Source organism: Aythya marila (assembly GCF_965140915.1).
Source record: "Aythya marila genome assembly, chromosome: 19".
NCBI lineage: Eukaryota > Metazoa > Chordata > Aves > Anseriformes > Anatidae > Aythya > Aythya marila.
Window position 1 is genome coordinate 11,440,859 of NC_139060.1, and position 22,493 is coordinate 11,463,351.

Here is a 22,493-nt window from a genome sequence, read left to right on the forward strand (position 1 = left end):
GGGAAAATTCCTGAATGAAGTGAAAAATTATTTATAATAATGGTACTCAAATAGAAGGGAAATAAGTCACTTTAAGGGTATATAAATTTTTATGATAGTGTATAAACAGCCACAGCTTGCCTTGTCTCCCATCTATCCCTGCAGAGAATGAGGGCAACATCTAGCATAAAGAAAAATATAATAAGAAAACAAAGAAATGAATGGGAAGAGCTGGAGGATTGATCACTCGGTGTATTTGTATATCCTGATGTAAAAGGTGCTGCTGACAGGTGGCCAGGTTTCTTCTGTATAAAACCATGTGTGTGCTGTCAGGGCGGTGTGAGCAGCCTTGTTTCGATTGATGAATTGCCTGCTTTCTTGATTAAACCTTCCGTCACTTAAGAAACAAAAAGCCTGTGTTTGGATGGCAGAGTGGGACATGTCAAAAAAATCTGTCTGCTTTACCTTTGTGCAGATGTTGGGCACAGACTGTAACATGTATTATTAAAATGAATGTGGCATTTACTGTGCATTATTTCTTTCCTGGGAGAAAGGACCTGTAAATTATATGCTAATAATAAGCCTTAACCCTTTCAGAAACCAAAAGATTTAGAAGTGCAGATATTCTCACAGGCAATACTAACAGGATGGGCTTTAATACCACTAACTCTCTGAAGTGCATAAACAGTGTGTTTCAGGCCAAGATGCTGATGTCCCTTGGGAATCTTGCTTCCAGTAAGTTTTCTGCTGTGTAAGTGTCAATGGGTAAACCTTCAGAATTACAGGATTTTCTATTGAAAGCTTTCAAATTCTGACTGCAGGCAAAAGCTGTCTCCCTGCTGGAGGACAAGGCCAGCAGAGGAGAGGTTACACGGCCAGCCAGGCACGACCCGCGTGGCAGCAAGGCAGTGCTCTGCCCCAGGAGCTCTTGGAGCTTCCCCGCAGCTGCATCAGCTCCAGCATTTGATTTAACTTTCAGAATTGCTTTAAACTTGCCAGTCAGACATAATGCAACCAACATGCTATTTCAAGAAAAGGATTAGAGATGGAAGAAAGTCTTAACGTTCCTTGCAGCACACGTGGCAGGATTTAGCATTACAAACTCGTGGCTATGCTTGCAAAATGAGATTTTTACTTTCTCGGCTGTGAGTTCCAAGGAATTACAGGATGGTTCAAGCAGGGTGCTTCCATGCTGTGCAGCTTTTGCCCGCTAATATCAGGCGGGCAAAGCCATCTCTGGCTTTGGTGTGTGACCCTGCATGCTCTTGGGCAGGGTTGTCGTTTTTTGGTCCTGAAATTCTACTGTAGCCAGCTTCAGTCATGTCGCGGATAGACACGTTTGCTGGTACCCTTGTAGAACACAAACTTGTATTGACTGCCTTATGTTCAAAATTTGTGTGTAACTTCTGAAATGTGTTGCTCTTGGGCTGTTAGGAGAAATTGCAGTGCATGAAGTGCATCAGATACTTCTGCATGGCCCAGTCAGAATGTGTGCAGAAAATAGTTACAGCCTCTTTGTATCAGTTGCATAGGAAACACACCTGTGAACTTCCAGGTACTGCTTCAGCTTCCATTTCAAAGGCAGAAACCTGGCTTCTGGCATAGAATTCTGTACCTCCAAGGATTTTTGCTCTAGTGGAAACCTGGAGATTACAAGATGATCACAGCTACCCTTGTATATGACCAAGTTCAATTTATTTTGAACGCTAAAATATGGAAACTGCAGAAAAAAAAAAAAAAAGCAGAACATACTTTGCATGTTTGTGATCATTGTTTTCAAATAATACTTGCCAATTGTCAGCCCAAAACAATTAAAACATTTGTACAAATACTTTAAAAGGAACAGCTGATATTAGCTTGGCATTAATATGCCATCCATATGTTTGGTACCTCAAGCCATGTTAATCCATGGAAATAAAACAGCGCCCAGAAGCACATATTATTTGTACTGTATGGGAGCTAACTGAATTGGTTTTTAAAATATAGTTCAGATTCTCATGGCATTTGAAAAGTTTTCAATTCAGTTACGGATCCTTCAAAAAGCATTTGTGGAGCCAACAGCCAGTGCGCCCCGTGCAGAGGTTTCCTGTGCCTGCAGCTGAGCTCTCAGCAGCTGAGCACGAGCAGCCAAGCTCGGCGCCAAGGGGCTGCTGCCAGATCCTTTGCTCGAAGCGCTTTGTGCAGCCAGCCTGTAGCATTGCTCTCTGCTTGCGTGTTTAGTTGTACGTCATTCAAATGTGGCTTCTCATTTTTCTCAAATCCTTTTATCCGTTCAGACCGTATCGCTAATTATGGCTGGAATTTTCTGAAAATGTTAAAAGTTTTTTGCTTATATTGAACTGAAGATGAAGGTTTCCATACTCTTTCAAAGGAAAACACCCTGTCCTCCAGGCTGAAGCTTGGATACCATCGATGTCACATCCCTGAATGAAGCTTCTCACTTTGCAAATCTGTGGTGTGAATGCCTGTAAGGAACAAATGGCAGAAGGCTTTCTCAGGCCTGGGGTACTCAGCTTGGACAGTGAACAATAGTGCACATGCCTTACTTTCCGTACAGCATAAAAAAATCTAGCTGCATCGCGCTGAGCCGCTGATGAGCCACTGGTGAGTCGCGGCCAGGGCCAGAAAGCTGCAGGTATTCAGTGCTTCTAGAAGGTTTGGGAGGATTTGGTAAATGGAGTTCCAATGCTGGTTTGTAATCCAGGAATGGAAACTGCTGCTAAGGATCTGGAAAAACATCAGTCAGTGGGTTCCTGGGGTGGGAAGGGAGGTGCTTTCCTGTATGGGATAATGCAGACCTTGGCAAAGAGACTCGTAACTTTTTGTGGGTAGCTTCTTCTTTTTTCTTTTTTTTTTAAGGATTTATTTTACACACTGCTCTTATGGTAGCAGTTTGCTTCCAGATTCTCTGTCCTTTCTGGAGCTCGTTGGATTATTCAGAATGGCCTTCAGTCTTGAAGCTCTCGTGCTCTGGAATGCATCAGAAGGAAGGTGCAGGCGCATCGCTGAGGAGCCGGGGGGCTTGGGGGTGGCTCGCTGCTCTGCTTGCTGGCAGCTCGGTTTTTCCGGTGCTCTGTGATTGACTCAAGGGTGCCTTGTTGCATGTGCCACATTAGGACAAACAAATAAATAAACCCCCCTGGTCTTCCTAGATTAAGAAATGGAAGAAAAATGAAAGATTTCGTTACATTTCAGTGCCCATATGTCAACTTCTTTCTTGTTGCAAAATGTCAGGTTATCTGTGGTACAACTGCCACTTACTTCTCTTCAATGTACATTTTCTTTTAGAAGATACTGTATCTTTTATCTGTATGTAATGAGGACAGACGTTTTAATCAGAGGTTAGTCATTTATTTTTGCAAACTATTGTTTTGCTTCATCATTTTTGCAGATAATTAAATGGTTCACTTGGCACAGTGTGTCTGCTTTATTAAAACAGGTAATTTTGAAAAAAAGAAAGATGCTATTTTTTGGATCACTGCACAAGAATTGCTTTTATCTTCATCTTCCTGCATAGTTTCTGGTGGTTTTGCAATACCCTCCTATCTTCATGTATTTTAGTACATTCTTCTCTCTAAGGGGGGAGGCCCCGTGCTATATTTTACTGTTGATCCAGATTTCCACATGTTTGTTCTTTGCACTTCTTGAGAATAAAATCAGAATAAATTTATTTTTGTGACACCAAAATTTAGTCAGCATGGTCCAAACGAAAAAACACCAGACAAGTTGTGACACAAGCTTTATTCTGCATCTAAACCTCTACTGGGCTGAGATTAAAGTCATCCTGTTTTTCTGCCCTATTGAAATTTCCAGTCTTTGGATTTAGAGACCTGGATAATCTTCAAAATATAAGAGGTTCTATTAATAACCAGCAGTGCAGGGAGACTGAAGGCTCATGTAAGATGCTGCAGCTGCGTATTTCAGAGAGGGAAATGTAAGTGTTATTTAATACTGTATTTAATGAGATTCAAAGGAGCATATTTCCTACTAAATTCTGCTCATCTGTGGTATACAGATTTTTGTGCACGCTTGCTGCTGTAGTGCAACATCCCGTGTTTTCAGTGCTACGCTCAGGTGGGCTCAGACCAGACGGTGAAAGATGAAGCCGCGAGTTCTGCTTTCTGTATATTTTTTTCAGGCATGTGATTTTTCTGCTTAACCTGGTGTAGTCCAAAGCGAAATTGTCTTCACCATCCCATTTTTCTGTAGCTGTATGAAGGTTTTGGCTGCGGTGCTGCTCTTTGCCATGCATTTAGTCTGTTATCCCATGAAGCTGCGTACCGGTGTGTAAAGTTTCATTTTTTTCACGCTGTAACGTGCCAGACTTGGTCTTCACTCGTTTTACTCAGATTGCATGTCCTCCAAGGGAAGTGCTTGCGGATTTCCACCCGGAGCGTTGCCGGGTTCCTCACCCCAGGTGTGCAGGCAGGCATGTGGGCAGGGGCTCGCACCGTGCCCACCGTGGGGACGGTGGTGAAGGTGTTGCTGGCAGGGTGCCATCAGGGCGCTGCTGCCGACCTGCGCTTGCTTGGAGAGACGCTGGCGCGTGGCTGCTCCCGAGGACTTGCACCAGTTGCTTGTGGAGCACAACCTCCGAGGTGGGCTGCACTGTATTTGTTTTGCTTTTCTGAGTGCCGTAGTTTAATTTTTTTTAAATAGGAAGCCGCTATGCGGTTTGGATATTTAAACAGTTATTAACCGAATGACAATTAACAGATTGCATAGACAGATTTTCTTTTCAAAACCTCTGAAATTGAGTACAGTTTGCAAAACTATCACGGCATAGTAATGACAATGAATTTTGATTTCCCGGAACTGATATTAGACTCCTTATTAAACTATGTGCATCTGCTTTTAATTTACTCCAAATAATTGGAAAATGCAATGAAGCTTTCCAATTAAAGCACGGCTTTATGCTGTTTAATAATACCCCCATAATATTATAGCTTATGAAGTGACAGGTGAGTTGGTATATGAATAAAACATAAAGGCAGCAATAAGGGACAGAAAACCAGAGACAGTTGTTGGGGATTTTAAATGCTGGATGTAATTTGCATATATTAATCTCTTCTTTTCAGCCTTATCAGGCGTTCTTCAGTATTTGAAGTTAAAATAGCGTTGACAGGCGGGAGTATGCTTAGTTTTTTCAAGGATTTATTACTTGTATAATTTCTGATCTTTAATAAGCAGATATGACTGATCCTCATAGTTCTATAGAAATCGGTTAATTGTTCCAGATGGCGTGTACTGATTATGCAAAATTACTTTTCACACCATTTTTTTTTTCTGATGGAGTTTGGAGTAAAATTAAATTTTTTATAGCCTTCTTATCATGCTGTTTTACAGTGGTTTTTGCACAGAAGTTGAATTTAATCTACTATATTACATTGACCAGCAGAGTTATTCTAATGTAGTATTTTGTGATTTGACAAAGAATAATAGAACACATTGCTCATTGTTCGTTACTGTGCTGCTAATAAAAAGGAGTTCTAGTGCAGAAAACCAGGCTGTTATTTATGAAGAATGCTTAATTTGCACAGTTAAAAATGCAAAATTGTTACAATGAGATGTTCTCTCTTTTGCATAGAAGATCTGGGCAGAACAAATGAAAATAGTCTTGTTGGTACAGATTTCATCTAATAGAGAAGGATTTTTTTAGAAATAACTAGTGCGGTTAGGCTGTTTTACTGGGAGCAGCAGTCATCCAGGCAGCATGCGCTGAATCCTATCAAGAGGTGTCACTGGTGTTTTCCCGGATCATCGTAATCTGGATATCTCAATGGCATAATTCCGTAAGTGAACAGCATTCGTGAAGGTTGCAGGGCTTCATTTGTCTAATGAAATGCTGTTCATACACAACAAGCCACACGTGAAGCCCCCTCACTAAGCAGGCTGTTGTGGTTCGGGTTGGTGTGAACTCTGCCTTCAGAGGAGGTGCCTGGGGTCCGCGTGCCCACGGGGTGCTCGGGCTGGGCCCCGCCTGCTCCGGCACCAGCGCCGGTTCCGTCGAATTTCCTCGTTGCCTCCCAGCGTTTGTTGCACCCTCCTGCAGCCTGCGTGGAGCGCTGCTCTGACGGCGCTGAGTGTCACACGTGTTCTGTTTTTCCTTCCTCGGCCAGCTCGGGGGCTGGTGGTGCCCCTGCCCACAGACGGCTTCGCGGCTCCCGGCCGTGGGTGCCCTGGCGTCAGGGACAGCAGCGTGAGCACGGCCCCGTCTCAGGGGCCGGGCGTTGTCCTGAGGTCTCCGCTGCTGCACGTAGATGCATGTGGGGAGAGGGGCTGAAGGTATGGTCCAGGGCTGAGTCTGAGACGTCTTATTAGTCTTTGAAAAGCAAAACAGCAAATGTTTAAAAAATGACCCTGTGGTTAATGGAATCAAAATCTCCAATTAAATTAGAAAAGTGGGGATACAGTAAATGGACTTTGGTAAAGAGTGCTTATTTTTAACTCAGTAGAAAAAAGACAAGTAATTAACTCAGCCATTAGAAAGCTCAAAATTCCTCCCGTCTCCTGTGCAACAAGAAAATTGTTTTGTGTATACTTTTCTATATGGAGGAATAATATATAGGGAAACGACTAATGGCATAAATCAGAAATGATTAGAAAATATTTGTTCTAATGAAGTAATAATTTGGTAGTAATGCTTTTCATCAGTGTAGCTTAAGGCTACATTAAGTGGACAGACTTTATATGGATTCTCTAATTTTAATCTCCAAAATGCTATCTAATGTCTCATTAAGACTTGCATATAATGTATCTTAAGTACAGTCATTAAATATAGTTTAGGGAGATTTATGTTCAGATATTGCTTAAAGATGTTTTAATAGGCCCATTTACTCTGATGATATTAATGAGTTCTTAACACATATTAAGCTTCTAAAATTGGTAGTATTCCTCTCACAGTGAGCAAAACAACTTAGGAATTGTAAATGAATTGGGTGCTCCAATAAGGCTCTTCAGTCGAGTCTGCAGACACCCTCTTGAATCTGTTTCACTCTGTAAGTATCAGCTCTGCGCCTCCTGCCTTCCTGCAGCATGCCTTGCACGGGCTTTGCAAGGTCGTTCAGCCTTACCAGCAGTTCTCTCCTGGGCGTGCAAGGGTTGATGGCGGTCGTGGGCGCTCCTGTGAGTGTGTATACCCCAGAGCTGGTGTAAACGTGTAAAACGTTACACAAATCTGGTTGCATATTTACTAAAATAAATAGATATTTTAAGGAAAAAGACAGTACGGCCCTAATTTTCATAAATTCTTTGCTTTTGATCATTTCACGTTAGCATGTAACAATTGTAATTATGTGTAATAAGAACCGTTCGTTCCCATATTTTCACTTTAGTTCCAACTCTGAAAGTTATTGCAAACAAGATGCTCCAGTTTCATCACTCAGCTCTTAAAAAATCCTTCTGAGTTCGGAGACTTTTATAATTACTAAATTGGTTTGTTAGAAGGAGATAATAGCAAATTTCTTCTTTTCATAATTGGACATTTCTTCCCTGTAGGCTAATGTATGCGCGGCACTTGCATACACAATAAGCCGTGCTTTTGAAAAGCCATAACTAGCTAATAAGTGCTGTGGTGTCATCAGAGAGTAATGGTTTGCTGATTAGCATAATTAATGACAAATGGTGGTGTGGAGCTGGTGGATTGGTTTAGCAGATGATGAATGCATCGCAGCCCGAGTCGAATCCTGCCAAGAAGGCCTTGCTGGCTGTCAGCCGTCTGTTCCCGCGCAGGTAGACCTCATTAGTCACCGCCAAGCGTGCCAGCTCGCCTTCGCCGCTGTGCGGGGCTGGGGGGCTCGGCACGGTGTGCGCGGGCACCCCCAGCCCGGGGCTGGCCTCGGCCCCGTGCCCGCTGGGCGCCGCTGCGCCCGCGCGGGGCACGCTGGTGGGCGCTGAGCGTGCCTCTCCCCGGGAGGGCAGGAGGGAAGCTCTGGGCGACCACTCCTGCTATGAGATGGGCGCATTTATCTGTGACTTGATTAATCGGGGCTAATTTGCATTCACAAATGAGACTGATAAAAATGGAGTTACCTTTTCACCTTTAAAGGGGAGGAGGGATTATTTCTAGGTTGTCTCTTTTTAAGTGATAAGCAACTCTTTTACCAGTAAGGATGAAAATACTTAATTTGCATTAGCAAAAGAAGCTAATTATTATATAGTTAATTAGCATCTGGAAATGAGGATTATCTTAATTACAAAGCACAATTTCCTTAATAGCTACAAAACTGTAAGTTTGATCTGTGTGGAGATTGGCGACTATTATTATGTAATTAGTGATCATATTAATGGTGCAATGTATTTAGATATAATTTGCATATGCAAATGAAATTTACCTGATAGAAATATGTGGCTCCACTAATGGCTCTGAGCACTTAAAGTAAATTACATTAGGAGATCCAGATCCTGGCTTGCCACAAAGTGGTGCTGAAACCTCTCGTCCTGCAGAAGAGCCGGTGGTGCGGGGTGTGTTGTGAGAAACCCAGGGCACAAAGACATTGCCCGGCCGTCTCAGTTCCTGGGCTTGTCCTTGTTACAGCTTCTGGCAGCTGAGCGTTCCCTTGTGCAGCACAGGCATTGCCCGTGCCGTGCTGGCAGCCTCTCCTACACTGAAGGCATCAGCTCCCTGACAAGGCTGCTTTGGCTGGAGAAGTATTGTCCCTGGAGCGAAAGTTGGTGATTTCAGGAGGAAGCAAGCATTCGTGATAATGGCGGTAGTGAGCTACTGGGCAGGGAGATGCAAGTCCCGCCACCTTCCTTTGTAGCATGCTCGTGATTCCTTTCTGCTCTCCATTCACATTTGGGGATGCCTTGGTATGGAAAGCATGCCGTTTACGTGACAGCTCATCCAGTGCCTTTCCCCTGCCCTTGCTGGGAGCAAAAAGCTGCATGTATGTTCAAAATAAAAAACAAAAAATAAAAATAAAAACATCTTTAAAAGAAACCTATTGAGAGAGGGTGCAGTGTACCTGTATCTCACACAGGGAGCCCTGTGGGACATATACTGGTTGCACAACTGGAGGCTGTGGGGTGCTGGTGCTGAGCAGGATCGCAGCTGCCCCTGTGAGTGCTTCTGGCCCCACGGGACCTGGCCCCCTGAGCACAGAGAGGCTTTTGAGCAGGGGGATCCCAAAGATCCTCTCATGGTGACAACCTCCCACCTCTGTAGGTGTCTCAGCAAAGGAGAATTAAAGCTTCCAGGGCCAGATACTGTAACAAAATGAAGTGTGTTTCTGTAATATACCCTGCTTCTAACCTGTGGTACTGAAAATTAGTGAAGTGAAAAAAAAAATACAAGTGCTGGAAGGAAGCAGCCATTACTGGGCAGGATGTTTCTCTCATCAAGAGGGAGAAATTTACAGCTGCCTGCCGGGGAACACTGCAGCTATTGTGGGTGCTTCCTGAGATGCTTTTTGCAACTGTTTGCTCAAGCCCGAGTTCTGTATGCCTGCGTCTCCACTGCAGACAGACATTACAAGTTTAATGACTTCCACGGAGTCTGTCTATCGTTACAGTTAGAGCTGAAAGTAATTGAAAAATGTCTGTGTTTCTCTTCAGCACAAAGACCTGCGTGCAGGGGCTGGAGGAATACCTCTCGTTCAGTGCTGCTGTTCGCGAGGGTCGCTGTCCTTATGTGAGACCTGCTTAAATTCCTCTGCAGCCCAGTACAAGTACCCTGTTTTGTATCTGCTCTGGTCTAATTAATTAAGGGTTGTTGCTTGGAAGCAGCACATGCTTAGGTGTGATCTTTGAAGTTTAGTATAGTGCAGAGACTTCAAAGGAGACATTTTATTAAAAAATAATAAAATCAAGAGCTCCTAAACACTTGCAATTTGAAGAGCTTGTTTGAAGTCTATCCATGTTCTCTGGTGCTGATATAGCCGTGGTACCAAGGTACTATTTAGCTGTTACCATGCAGTACTTAACCTTAACTTTATTTAAAAAAAAAAAAAAAAAAAAAAAAGAAAAGGAAAATAATCAAAACCAGGAGTATTTTCTCAAGTGTTTTCGTGGCTTGATCTAGCAGTAAAGAACTAATTATGTTGTGTCATGAGCTGTGCAGGAAATAGAGAAAATCAAGGCTGACAATCAAATTAGCAAAAATGAAAATTTAATCCAGGTCTGTTTTTTTAATCAATGTCATTTCAAGATGAACAGAAAAGCTGTAAACTGTTCCCCTTGCTGGGGCTCCTCTCAGTGGTCAGGGAGGCAGTGTTAGGCAGGGCCCGGCTCCGCGGCCTGTTCCTCGGCGCCCTGCCCACGCAGCTCACTGGCGGCAGCGCCGGGGGCGGCCCTGTGAGTGCCGGAGGAGCTGCCATAGCCAGCTGGGTACGGCTGCGGGCCACGAGGTGCCCCCAGTTGGGCAGTGCTGGGGCCCATCAGCACGGCGGGCTGTGGGGCAGGGCGCCTCGCCTCGTGCTGGTGCAGCAGGACCAACGCGGAGGCCTTGGCCCGTCAGGCCGAGCCCAGCGAGGGGTCGTGGCTGGGGCTGGCACCGGCAGGTCCGGACGTCAGGGCAGAGCCCCCAGCGCACCCTGCGTCGTGCCATGGCAGCACTTGCTGGAGTGGAGCTTGCTTGGAGACTGCCCTGGTCTCCTCTCATCAGCACACTTGACTAACGAGGGGCTGTGTGGGGCCAGCCAACCTGCCGATCCTCTCGGCACCGCCAGCGACAGCAGCCTCTGCAGCAGCGGCACAGATGGCAAGCCCGAGCGACAACGTAAACTACAATATGTCTTGGAGACACTGTCAGGCTGCCGCGGATTTGTCACGTCGTGGCAGACTCTGGGGTGGGGAGCAGCTACACGTCCCCTGCTCTTGCCTGAGAAGTTGCTGGTGGTGGGGCTGTGCCTGGTAGGCTGCAGAGGAGTTGGATGCGAGCCAGAAGAAACAGTGGTCAATTGCTTGATATGCGGGCACTTCATTAAACAAATAAGTGTGCATTTGGGGGGGCGGTGTCTGAATCTGAGGAGTGCAGCCTGTGGCAATCGCAGGCGTTCGGATTGCTGAGGATTTGGCAAGAGCTCGCAGGGAGAGTTTGCTTTTGTTTTCCCCCTGAGATTTTGCTATCATTAGTGATTTGGAAATGCAGAGTGGTGGTGTTCCATCTGGGACTCGGTGCACAGTAGCACACACACATGTTTACTATTCAGGCTGCTATTTAAATTACTGTGTACAAAAATACAGAAGTAGGAGGCTTAGCTGTACATTATGAAAAGAGTGGTGTATTTTGAAAAGCTTGCATCTTCCTCTTGATGCGTTGCAGGCTGTTGTAAAAGGGTTTTTTTTCCGCACTTGTGAATGACTTTCCTCTGCGCTGAGATCACATAACATTCCTTCGGTGTTTGATGTTGGTGTCCTGCGGTCCTCCACGTGTGACTGTAACGGCTGAGGCACGCCCAAGCACTCACTGCAGTTCCAGAGCCCTGCACACTTCGTAGGGGATGAAGGGCACCGAGTGCTCTGTTGAGGTGCTGGTGGTTCTGCCCTGTGCCCTGCCTCCTCCGCGCCCCAGGCACATGTCCCTCAGGAGAGCAGGGCCTGCCTTGCACCCTATTCCCCCCAGTGAGTCACACCCTGATCACGTGTAATCTATTGCCCTCGATTGCCAGAACTGTCCCTTGTTCTTGTCGTGCAGTACAGGATGGCACGGGCTGCAGTCTCTTGTGTATGTGCAAGTTCTGTTGGAAGAGGGTGGGCTGCCCAGGTGCTGTGCTGCCCTCACCAGGCTGTGCTCTGTGGAAAAGGAGAGCAAAACCTTCCAGCATTGCCCTGGGAGCATGGTGTTTCCACGTTCATCCCATTTATCGGTGGTTTCTCTTGGCTTGTGCACATAGCTGCCCACTCTGATCGCTGGAGCACCAGCAGTCTGTGCCCAGCCTGCCCTAATTCTTGCACGTTTCCAAGTTCCTGATGAAAGCAGTGAAGATATTATTTCCTATAGTGTCACTTAGCTGAAAATTAAGTTTCTCTAAGCAGGCGAGCTTTGCTGTTTTTATGGTATTACTGTAGGCTGTTCTATGAGATATCCATTGTGGTAAAACACAAACACTGAAACAGTGTTTCAGGTCTGGGGAAAATCTGAAGACTTGTGCGGTATTACAGAAAGCTATTTCTAAAATCTAAGATGATTTAAATTTTACATGTGGCAATAGTACATCCCGTGTTGTGGGGGGTTTCATTTTTTTGGGGGGAGGGGGCTGTTATCAGTGTTTTAATTTTCATAGTAATGTAGGAAAATGTTTTGTGAGGAACTTACTTAAATATTTTTAATATCAGAGGTTGAAAATTTGAGTGTAAAAGGCCATGCAGAAAAAGCAATAAAGAAATCCAAAGCTATAAAAGCTTATGGTGAGAATTTAAATGCAGAAACAGCTGTTATTTCCTTGGGAGTTGAGGTATATAAACTTTTCTACGGCTGTGTATCCCCACAATAGTGGTGTGAAGAATTAGCGCTCACTGCAGTGTGCAAACTGAACCCGCCAAGCACTGAGGCAGCTATTCATCTATACCCAGGAGCTAAATATGACAATGTTAGCATTTTTCATTTCCCTGACGTTACCATTAATAAAGCAATGATCCAAAAGAAGCTTTGCTGAGTCTGTTCTTTATGCTTCCATCACTCACGACTAGATAATTTCACACAGGATCGTTTTTAAATTAAATGACGATAAAAGCGCTCTGCTGTCCTGTGTTCACTAGTTCATAGAAGTCTATCAAGTCATTAATGTGTCATGACAAACTGCTAGTTGGATACAAGAGTAATTAATTATTTGCATAAATAACAGGTTGAACTTCGTGCTTTGAACTGCAATGACATGTGCATAACATCATGGGCATCTTAAAACCTCTTGCGGAGAGTTCACAAGAGGGGTTAAAACCGAGATGTGTGTGTGTTTGTGTGAAATCGTATCCTCACTTACAATAGTCAGGAGCTTGGCTTGAGTTTTGATGCTTTTTGTGTTCTTAGGTTCTTCATTAACGGCTGTTTCAAGAAAGCATCTGATCACTGGAGATTTCAATGAACAATTATACAGATTTTCATAATCACCATTAATCACCACATATTTTTCAAGATAATTACAGCAATTATTATTTAGATTCCTCTTTTATGTGTACATTGTAGAAGAGAACAAGTGCTTATTACACTGGGTAATGTAGAGAACTACAGTCTGAAGTTCTTTGTCATCCGGCAACTCATTATGTTAACTGATGCTGCCTGTGAAAGTTCGTCAGCATGTTTAAATTAGGGTAGCATTGGCAGGTCTGATTATTTAAATCTGGTAGCTTTGCTAAAAATATAGTTATTCTAGAAAGATGAATTACTAATTTGACAACTGAGATTTAGTTGGAGTCTGCAGCACAGAAGGCAGCATCTATCGTGTGCTTAGAGGAGGGTGACAGTACTTCTTCATATTAAAGAGTGAATTTCTAAGTGAGCTAACAAGTTGTATTTATAGAGCCTAGTTTTGTGGCATGCCCTTTAAAGGCTGATAATAAGTCTTAGTAAATTATGATGAAGTAGCAGCAACCAGGCAGAAGCTGGACGTGCTTTCCTGCGGTCCTGCGTGGTGCCAGCAGCCCAGTCTCCCCTCAGCTTGGTCAGGGCTTTGCAGGGAGATGCTCCCCTCCTCAGTTCGATTGCAGGCGTGCAGTTCTGGCAGTTGGCTCCTTTTGGTTCTTATCTAATTCCAGTGAATGAGCTAATTGGATATAACCCTCAGGGAGGAGCTGTTCCTCAGAGACAATAAACAGCCACTGAAAACATTTTTCTTTCTGAACTCCCTTTTTATTTTTTTCCATTTGGAGAGTGAGCAGTGGAGGCACCTCCCTAATCTGTTGCAGATGCTGTAGCTGTAATTACGGGGAGGGGAGAAGCTGCTCCTCCACTGCCAGCCCTCCGCAGCGCCCCGTGCTGGGGGTGTCCATGGCCCTGAGGCTGCGGTGAGGGGAGCGGTGCTGTGAGGGGAGCAGCGCGGAGCTTTCTGCCAGGCCCTCCCGCTGCTGTTGGCCACGCGGCCCCTGTGTGCCAGGGAGGTGGCAGGAGGTGTGTGGCCAGGGCTCTGTCCCGCTGCAGCTCCCCTCGAAGCCTCAGCATTGAGAGGCCGTGCGCCTTCACCTCCATCGCCCCCGCCGTGCTCTGCCTGGAGGTGGGGGCTGCGGGTGCTCCGGAGCGGTGGCCGCTGCTCAGGCCCTGGCTCCGCTTGCCCGTGCTGCGCTGCCAGCCTGGTGCTGTCAGTAAGTCATGCGAAAAGTCAAAATCCTTTGGTGTGTCCCATGCCATTGTCCTGGCCTACGGAAGCGGCTGCTGTGCACAGCGCCTGGTCAGGCTCACAGGCAGGCGTGAGGTGGGAGCTCAGAGGGGGCCAGATGGACAAAGCCTGAAAACTGTGTAAAAGCAATGAAGGGCAAGAAAATCTATGTCTACCTGTGTAAGGAGGCTTTTAAGTGACACGAGCAAGGCAATTTATAGATCTTTTAAAACATTTTAAAGTTACAACCTTTTAAAAATGTCAAAACCTGTATGGGTTGTTACGTGAGCCCGCTCATGTCATGGTATGAGTAATGCTACTTGCAGCAATGCTGCAAAAAGGGGACTTCACCCACCTCTTTTGTTCTGAATCAGTACATTTTGCCTTTGGAAAGAGAGTTTTACTTTATCATTTGTTAGCACCAGTTCCTCTTCTCCCCTTCTGTTACTGGATGCTCGTCCTGAAAGTGGCACCAGCAGGCATTAAGGAGCATTGCACGGCTCTTGGCCAGGCTAAAACTAGAACTGTAGCTCCAGCCCAAAGCGTGGCTGGTCAGTTTTGATGTGAAAACAACACCGGGCAGCATCTCAGCGCAGTATTTCTTTCATCAGAGACTGCCAGGAGTGTCTGAAAACCAGAGGAGAGAGGTGTAGGGGGGAAAGGGGGAGGAGAAAAAAAAGGAATCATAGGCTGCTGCTGATGTTTATTTACAGCACAACATCAGAACAAGAGACAAGGAATTAAAAGCCTCCTACAGTTCTGGTCTCATTTAACTTTATTATGAAATTAACTGTCTGCTGTAAAGTGCAGTTGCACGCTGCCTCGTGGTGTGTGGTGGGGGCGAGCGATGGCACTCGTGCCCAGGCCCTGGTGCCGGACACCCCCAGCAGATCACGGTGCAGCAGGGGAGCTCTCTCCTATGGTGCCTGCTTGCTGGATCGGGTGCTCAGCCCTTGGGACTGCTCCCTGGAGCGGGATGTTGCCCTCTTTGTGGGGTGATGGTGAGCTGGACACATGGCGTGTGCACGCACATACGCAGCCCCATCGCTGCCCTGCTGCTGCCTGTGCTGTGTGGCTGTACTGCACCGGAGGGCGATGTCTGCCAGGGCTGGGCACCGCTGCTGCGCCGGCAGCAATGGAACCTGCTCTGCCACCGCGTGCTCGTACCGCTGGGAGGCCTTGGTGCTGCAGCCTGGCTGTGTCAGGAGGACGCGAGCCCCACGCGCAGCACCAGCGCTCCCCAGCACCGCTGCTGAGAGCGCTCTTCTCTCCCGCAGATGGTTTCTGTTCAGATTCGTGCTTTGTGTAGGACCCGTGCCAAGCACGCTCCAAACCTGAGGAGAGGCGTAGTGTGACAGAGACGTTAACAGATACCAGTTCAGCATTTTGGTGGAACTAATCGTCACTGCATTTATTAATCTTCTTGGATTTGGATTTATGTGGCTAAAAGGAGGTCAGGTGCTTCATCCTTGAAGTTGTTTGTAGATGTGGAAAAACACTACTTTGGTAACAGGAGTTTTGAATCTCTTTCTTCTTGTGTCAAGCGTTAATAAGACCACACTCAGCTCCTTTGAGGGTGAGGCATGGGGAATGGGGCGCTGTCTTTTGAAGCACCCATTTCGGCCTGGGCCATAGGAGCTGCTGCCACCCGCTGCTTCAGTGCCCCTGGCAGAGCCGTTTGCCTCCCACCCGCTGCACGCTGAAGCCGCCCTCCCCAGCGGCACCAGTACCACCACTGCTCCCAGCCTGGCCGTGACACGGGTGCTGCAGGCACCCGGAGGAGGCTGCCCCCACTGCCTGGCATAGCACGGGGCTGGTGGTGCAGCCTGCAAGGACAGCCTGGAGCTGCATTTGTGTAAAGTTTCCCCAGTTGGTGGGTATTTAAATCCTCTCGTCTCTGGTGCCTGGCTGTGAAAGGACTGTTGAATGAGCTTGTTGTTTTCTGATTTTTCCCTTTAATGTGTTTTACAAGCAGCCTAGTGACAGGCCCGATACGCCAGCTCAATGCACGCTCCCCACGCTTTGGGATTGCAGCATTAATAACACACTTCCATGCATCATGCCATTTTTAAGCATGATCGTTATGATAAAGGGCATATACTTAATTACAGGCCTGCTTAATTACAGCTCTGTTGAAGCTCGTTTGTTTAGGAGAGTGCTAATTGTGCTGCTGAGCCCTTGGCACACCCTGCTTTCATCTGCTGCCTTGCTCTGCAGTTCTGAGCTCTGTCAGGACCGAAGGACCGATGGAGGCAGTGCAACGGGGGTGGCAAGAGGGGAACATGCGAACGCACCATGGCTTATTCTTTAAATTACTTTACAAAAGCTGGCGTGTGACTGATCAAAGCAGGTTTCTGTCGGGATAACAAATGCAGATGGTCTTTCAGGTTCAAAACTTCCTGGATTTTGTGATGCTGCTTTTCATCTGTTTCCTTTTGTTTCATGTAACACTGCAGCTGCCACATAGCACCTTTGATAATGAAATTATTCCACTGGAGTGGATTTTTTGTGTTTTGTTTTTTTTTTTTATGTTGAAAATATACAAAGTGAGTGTAAAACGCTAAGTATTCTTAAATAGCTGTTATTAAAACACTAACATGGTAACTCACTGGTGCTGATGGCAGCTGGGAAATCAAAAAGCAAAAAAAAAAAAAAAACAAGTAGGGAAATGCAGGGTTCGTGCACACACCCTGTGAAAGAAAACCCTATTTGAGGATTACTTAAGGGCATTTCAGGGGTTAAACTTGCTCCAGTTTGAAGTTTTTATTTCTTTAAGAGCTGAAATTTAAAGACTTAAAGGTGTAACTGAAATAAAGCATGTGTATCTGGGGCTGCGCTCTGCTTAGAAATGTGCCCTTCTCAGTCTTTGTGGAAATTGTTGAGATGCATGCTTTAAAAATAAGTGGTTCACTTGTACTGACATGTCCTGTGGGAGGATTTCTGTGAAGTTTCCAAGGTGGTGATAACAAGACAAAAACACTGAACATTGTTGCAATATCTGAGAATAATATACAACATTATAAATAGAAAAAATCCTTTTAATATCATTACGGTGGTGCTACAGAGAGTGCCTAGCACAGTGACATGTCCTTGTGTGTCTCCAGCTACTTCACTGGTTTCTGTCCTCCAGATGCGGTTTGCATTTTGTTCAAGCTCCATTGCTGGCTGTTGAATTTCCAGTGGTGGCAGTCAGGAATGGGGAGGTGCTTGCTGTGGTTCTGCCCAGCAGTGCCTACCTACTGCTTTGTATTTGGAAACGTGAAAGTTATCTGAACGAGGTACTTCCCTTTTCCTCTGGTTAGGACACCAAGTTAGCTCAGATTGTTCTGTGTGGTAGCGATAAATAGATGTCTGTCCTTTTAAACTGTTCGTATTTGTTTGCAGTTTCAAATGCTGTCCTTTTTTGGCAGCTGGACCAAGTTGGAAGCAGACTCAAAACCGAGACCATGAAATGATATGTGGGTAGAGCAGGGAGGGTTTATCGAATTCCTGACTCGGTAGGAACTAACCCAGCTGTCTTCAACAGAGAAAACACTGGGAGATTAGAGGGAGAAAAGATTGGCAATAACTTCTATGAGGTATCAATCAAATGTCAATGCCATGTACACTTGATATGTTGTTGTGAATGTGTGGAGCTGCATGTCAGAAGTGAGCTGGAAATGTGACGTTTTTGCTTGTTTTGTCCCTTACAGCGATGGATGGAGTACCTTTTATGATTTCAGAGAAGTTTGCCTGCGCTCCTGAAGGGGTGAGTTACCTTCATTCTTCTTCCCATGTCTGTAATTCGTCTTTTCATGGAGAACGATCACATAGCATTAACACAAATTACCAGCTTCTGGGATCTTTTCTTCTGTCTAATACATGCCTTGTGCTTGATATGGCCCATGGCTGCACCTCAGAGTACTTTCCTGTAGGTGGGAGCAGCTTTTACCAGATCTTTTCTGAAACTGAATTCTCCCAGGAGATGAAGGTTTAATGCCATTAAAAATAGGAGCGGTGATTTGACCTTCTGTGCACTGGAAACACTTCTAATTTCCTAGTCTAGATTTTAAAGAAAGCTGCAAATACTCAGGTCTCCTGAATTTAACCTGTTGTGGAGACCGCATAGTACAGTCAACCTCACAGGTTTCCTTTTGCACCCCAGAAGCTGAAGGCAGCAGGAACAGCACCGTGTTTGCTGGCGCTGACCCCTGGCTGCTGCCCTGCAGGCGGCCACGAGGTTCCCCCCACGTGCTGCGCACCCCTGGGAGCAGAGCTGGGAGCAGTGTGGGGGCGAGGAGGGCACGGCACCTCCGAGCGGGGCCCAGGCTGTGCTGCCCTTGCTTGGCCGCAGCACACAAAGTGCCTGAGCACGGGCGCTGTGGTCCCTAGCAGGTCAGCCCCACGTGCGCCATGGCCAACCAGGGTTCCCCCGTCCCACCGCCTTGCTGCTAGATGCAGTGCCCGAAAGGCCCTTGGTGGCAGGAGCATCTCTGGAAAACTGCCTGGGGAGCACCAACGAGGCGGGACGCCCCTGCGTTCTCTGCTCACACCAAACACAACTGGCATCACCTAAATCCTTCAGAGCTACCGGATCTGAAGGAACGCCAGTGATCCCGCACGTGGACCGGTGGCTGTGGTGCCCCGCAGCGGGGCTGCCATGGCTACGCTGGCAGAAACCCAGTTCTGCGGGAGGCTGAGGCGTCCTGTTCCCTGATTCCAGCCTGGGAAGTTTAAGGAGGTGCCTGCGTCCTCATGGCACTGCAGCTGGACCTCTGCGGGGTGCCAGGAAACAGAAGAGGGGATAGAAAAATGATTTTAGCATTGCTGCTGCCCTCTGGTTTAGGGGATTATTTGAGCTCAGGCATCTCAATTGCAGCAGCAAAACATGCTTGGTTATTTTCGCACAGAGCATGTTTCTGAGTGACTTCTCTTTGCAGAGAGGGGTCCTGCCCAGCTCGCCCAGGAGCTGCGCAGCGGCGGGGCACGGTGCCGCATCCTCGGCTCTGAGCACGGCAGTGACTGCAGAGGGAGGGCGACTCCGACATCCTGGGCAGGGCAGCCTTGCACCTCAGAACGGGCACCCACCCCAGTACCAGTTGAGAATTGCTTTTGAGCATCACTGGCCCAGCACTGTCTTAAGTTGGTGATCCAGAGCTCAAAGGCATCCCATTACCAGTCCTCTAATCCATCCAATCACTAAAACAGTATCTTCTTAAAATAATTTACAAGATGCTGTTGCAGCAAACGCAGAACTGTCAGATGTGTCTGATTTTTCACATCATACTCCTGCTTCATGCATTCTTTTTCTCACTGACACAACCTGTGTGGGCAGCTGGATGTGGTTTTTCACAACCACTGCTTTCTGCAAGGGTTGTTTATGGGACTTCATTCCCAGAAAGCTGGAGGCCCCTGCAGCGAGGACAAATGCAGAAAGATTAGGTCATGCTAATCTCCCTTCAGATCCTTTAGACACCATTGCCACCATATGGTCAATATGATCGAGGTTTTCCACAGCTGGTGCCACTCACACCTGCGTGCTGTGGCCATACAAAATCCATGGGGTATTACAAAGCGAGTTCCAGTAACGACAGTCCCGTGGCAGGGAGATGGCTGAAGATTTACCTGTTTAAAGTGACACTGTGATGAGTGTCAGCTGTCCCCATTTAGGGAGAAAGGTATTAGAGCTGTTATCCCTAAACCGCCTTCTGCTGCTTCTCTCTTGTGGTGCGCTGAGAAATAGGATTATGCATGCATTTACAGATGGTGCCTCTAAATCTCTGGTGATGGAGTATTTGCTGACTTTAAACAAAACCAAAATCAAAACAACAACAAAAATTGGCATTTGTTTGTTTTTGTTTTTTTATTCCACCAGATACAGCCAGTTGATCTTTTGGGCATCACAATCAAAACCCTTGCAGAAATCGAGAAGGAGGTAGGTTCCCACCCATGCACTAAGAAGTGTCATGAGATCTGTGTTCATGTAGTTGTAAGATTTTCCCCCCTGTGGAAAAGGTCTTGTCTTTCCCAAGTCACTGCTGGTAGGTGAAGTCAATGCTGAGTCAAACAGTAAATACAGAATTAGAGACATCTGTGATTTGTGCCAGGTAAAGAAGTGTTAGACATAGAATCTAGTGGCAAAGGCTGCTGGCCTCCATTTAATTCCAGATGTCTCTCTTATTCAACCTTTCTCTTTTACTAACAAAAGGTGTTTGTTACAAGCAAGGTGCTGTTTGTGTCAGGAAGCAAATGAAGTCAGCTAAGTAGTACAAAGTAAACTACATCATAATTTTTCAATTAGAATCCACAGGTAACTTGCTACCAGGAAAAACAACTGGCATTTTTAGCAAATGTGGGTCTTTCAGGAGGTTAGGGAACAGGCAGGAACCAAACTGAGACTGTTCCTGAGGGAGCATTTTGGCACACGTGTGACTTGGGCTGCATGGTGCTGAGGAGCCAGCTGCTCTGCAAGAGCTGCTTCTCAGCTGCATGTCTAAGACCAGGAGGAAGATTCTCAGCAGCATTTGTTTCTTTGGGCATCCTTGGTCACAGATGTCTCTGTTGTGCAGACCAGCAGGGTTAACAGCAAAGCGTAAGAAGGTAGCATAGCAATACTTCCAGACTCTTCTTGGCCTCTCTGCTCTTTGGTTGCAGTTGTGGGTCCAGTTTCTTAAATCATAGAATCATGGAATGGCCTGGGTTGAAAAGCACCTTAAAAATCATTTAGTTTCAACCCCGCTGCTCTGGGCAGGGTTGTCAGCCACTGGAGCAGGCTGCCCAGAGCCGCATCCAGCCTGGCCTTGAATGCCTCCAGGGATGGGGCATCCACAACCTCTCTGGGCAACCTGTTCCAGTGCCTCACCACCCTCTGAGTGAACAACTTCCTCCTAATATCTAACCTAAATCTCCCCTGTCTTAGTATAAAACCATTCCCCCGTGTCCTATCACTACCAACACACACAAACAGGCGTTCCCCCTCCTGTTTATACCCTCCCTACAAGTACTGGAAGGCTGCAATGAGGTCTCCCCAGAGCCTTCTCTTCTCCAAGCTAAACAAGCCCAGTTCCCTCAACCTCTCTGCACAGGAGAGGTGCCCCAGCCCTCTGATGTCCAGCTTCTCGTCCAGCAGGACCCCCAAGTCCTTCTCCGCAGGGCTGCTCTCAACTTCTTCTCCCAGTCTATATAAATACCTGGGATTGCCCCAGCGCAAGTGCAGCACCTTGCACTTGGCCTTGTTGAACCTCATCAGGTTCTCATGGGCCCAGTTCTCCAGCCTGCCCAGGTCCCTCCGGACGGTGTCCCTTCCCTCTCTTGTATCGACGGCACCGCTCAGCTCGGTGTCATCTGCAAACTTGCTGAGGGTGCACTCGATTCCATCGTCTGTGTCATTGATAAAGATGTTGAAGAGCACTGGACCCAAGACCGACCCCTGAGGGACATCACTTGTGACCGGCGAGTCACAAAATCTGTCTCCTCTTCCTGCCTTGAAATTTTGGCTGAGTAAGAAAAGTTGGCTGGATGCCAGAGCTTTCCAGGCATCCGCCAGCACAGCAGAGCGCTGTGATGGTGGCTCTGAACATGCTGCCCAAGCGTAGAAATCGCTGGCAGAAGCACCCAGCTGCCTCAGGCGCTGCGGTCCTGCCATGTGGCACGCCTGCCTACTGCTGGGGGCCGCCACGGTGTGCTTGGGCAGCCCCAGCCTGCCCTGAGCACGTGGAGCCCAGTGCTCGGGGAACAGCTGCCCCGAGCCCTTCTGCCTCCTGTCCCCCTCTCGCCAGTCAGCTGCAGGTGCCTTTTGCTGGAGGGGAAGCGCAGTGGTGTCAGATCTCCTGCTGCTGCCCTCTCCATCCTGCCAGGCGTGGAGAGGTCTGGGCAGCTCAGCGTGCTGCCTGCAGCCCTCTCCTGAGCCTCTCGTGGGCCTGCAGAGCGTGGGGACCGCTACTGGCTAGGCTGGGGTGGCTGTGGGAAGAGTGGCGGATACCTGCTGGTTCTCCCCACACCCTCCTGTTCCATTACAGGCTGTGTGTGTTTCAGAGTAATGAAAAGTATAATTATGCAGCCTATATTCCTTGATGAAGCATCTTGTCTGCACATAGATAGCTGCGCATATAAATATTGTGAATTTCCACATGGTTTTATTTCCCTTGCAAGCAATAGCACCATTACAACAAATCTTCTGGATTTCCAGAGCAGCAAGAACATTTTCCCTGGAGCTAGATGCCATTCAAAAATATTCCCAAAGAATTCCAAGAGTTATTGTTCTCTGTCGCCACATTTGCAGATGTA

At 46.8% G+C, this 22,493-nt stretch overlaps 1 protein-coding gene across 3 annotated transcripts in view; it reads left to right on the top strand.

Annotated features, from left to right (window-relative positions):
• MVB12B (multivesicular body subunit 12B) overlaps nucleotides 1–22,493 on the top strand; it is a 63,613-nt gene that overhangs the window by 34,177 nt on the left and 6,943 nt on the right. For all 3 annotated transcript variants that reach the window (XM_082775827.1, XM_082775825.1, XM_082775826.1), the window contains 2 exons: nucleotides 17,921–17,976; nucleotides 20,083–20,142. In XM_082775827.1, the coding sequence (XP_082631953.1) occupies nucleotides 17,921–17,976; nucleotides 20,083–20,142 (116 nt within the window). The remainder of the gene's footprint in view (nucleotides 1–17,920; nucleotides 17,977–20,082; nucleotides 20,143–22,493) is intronic.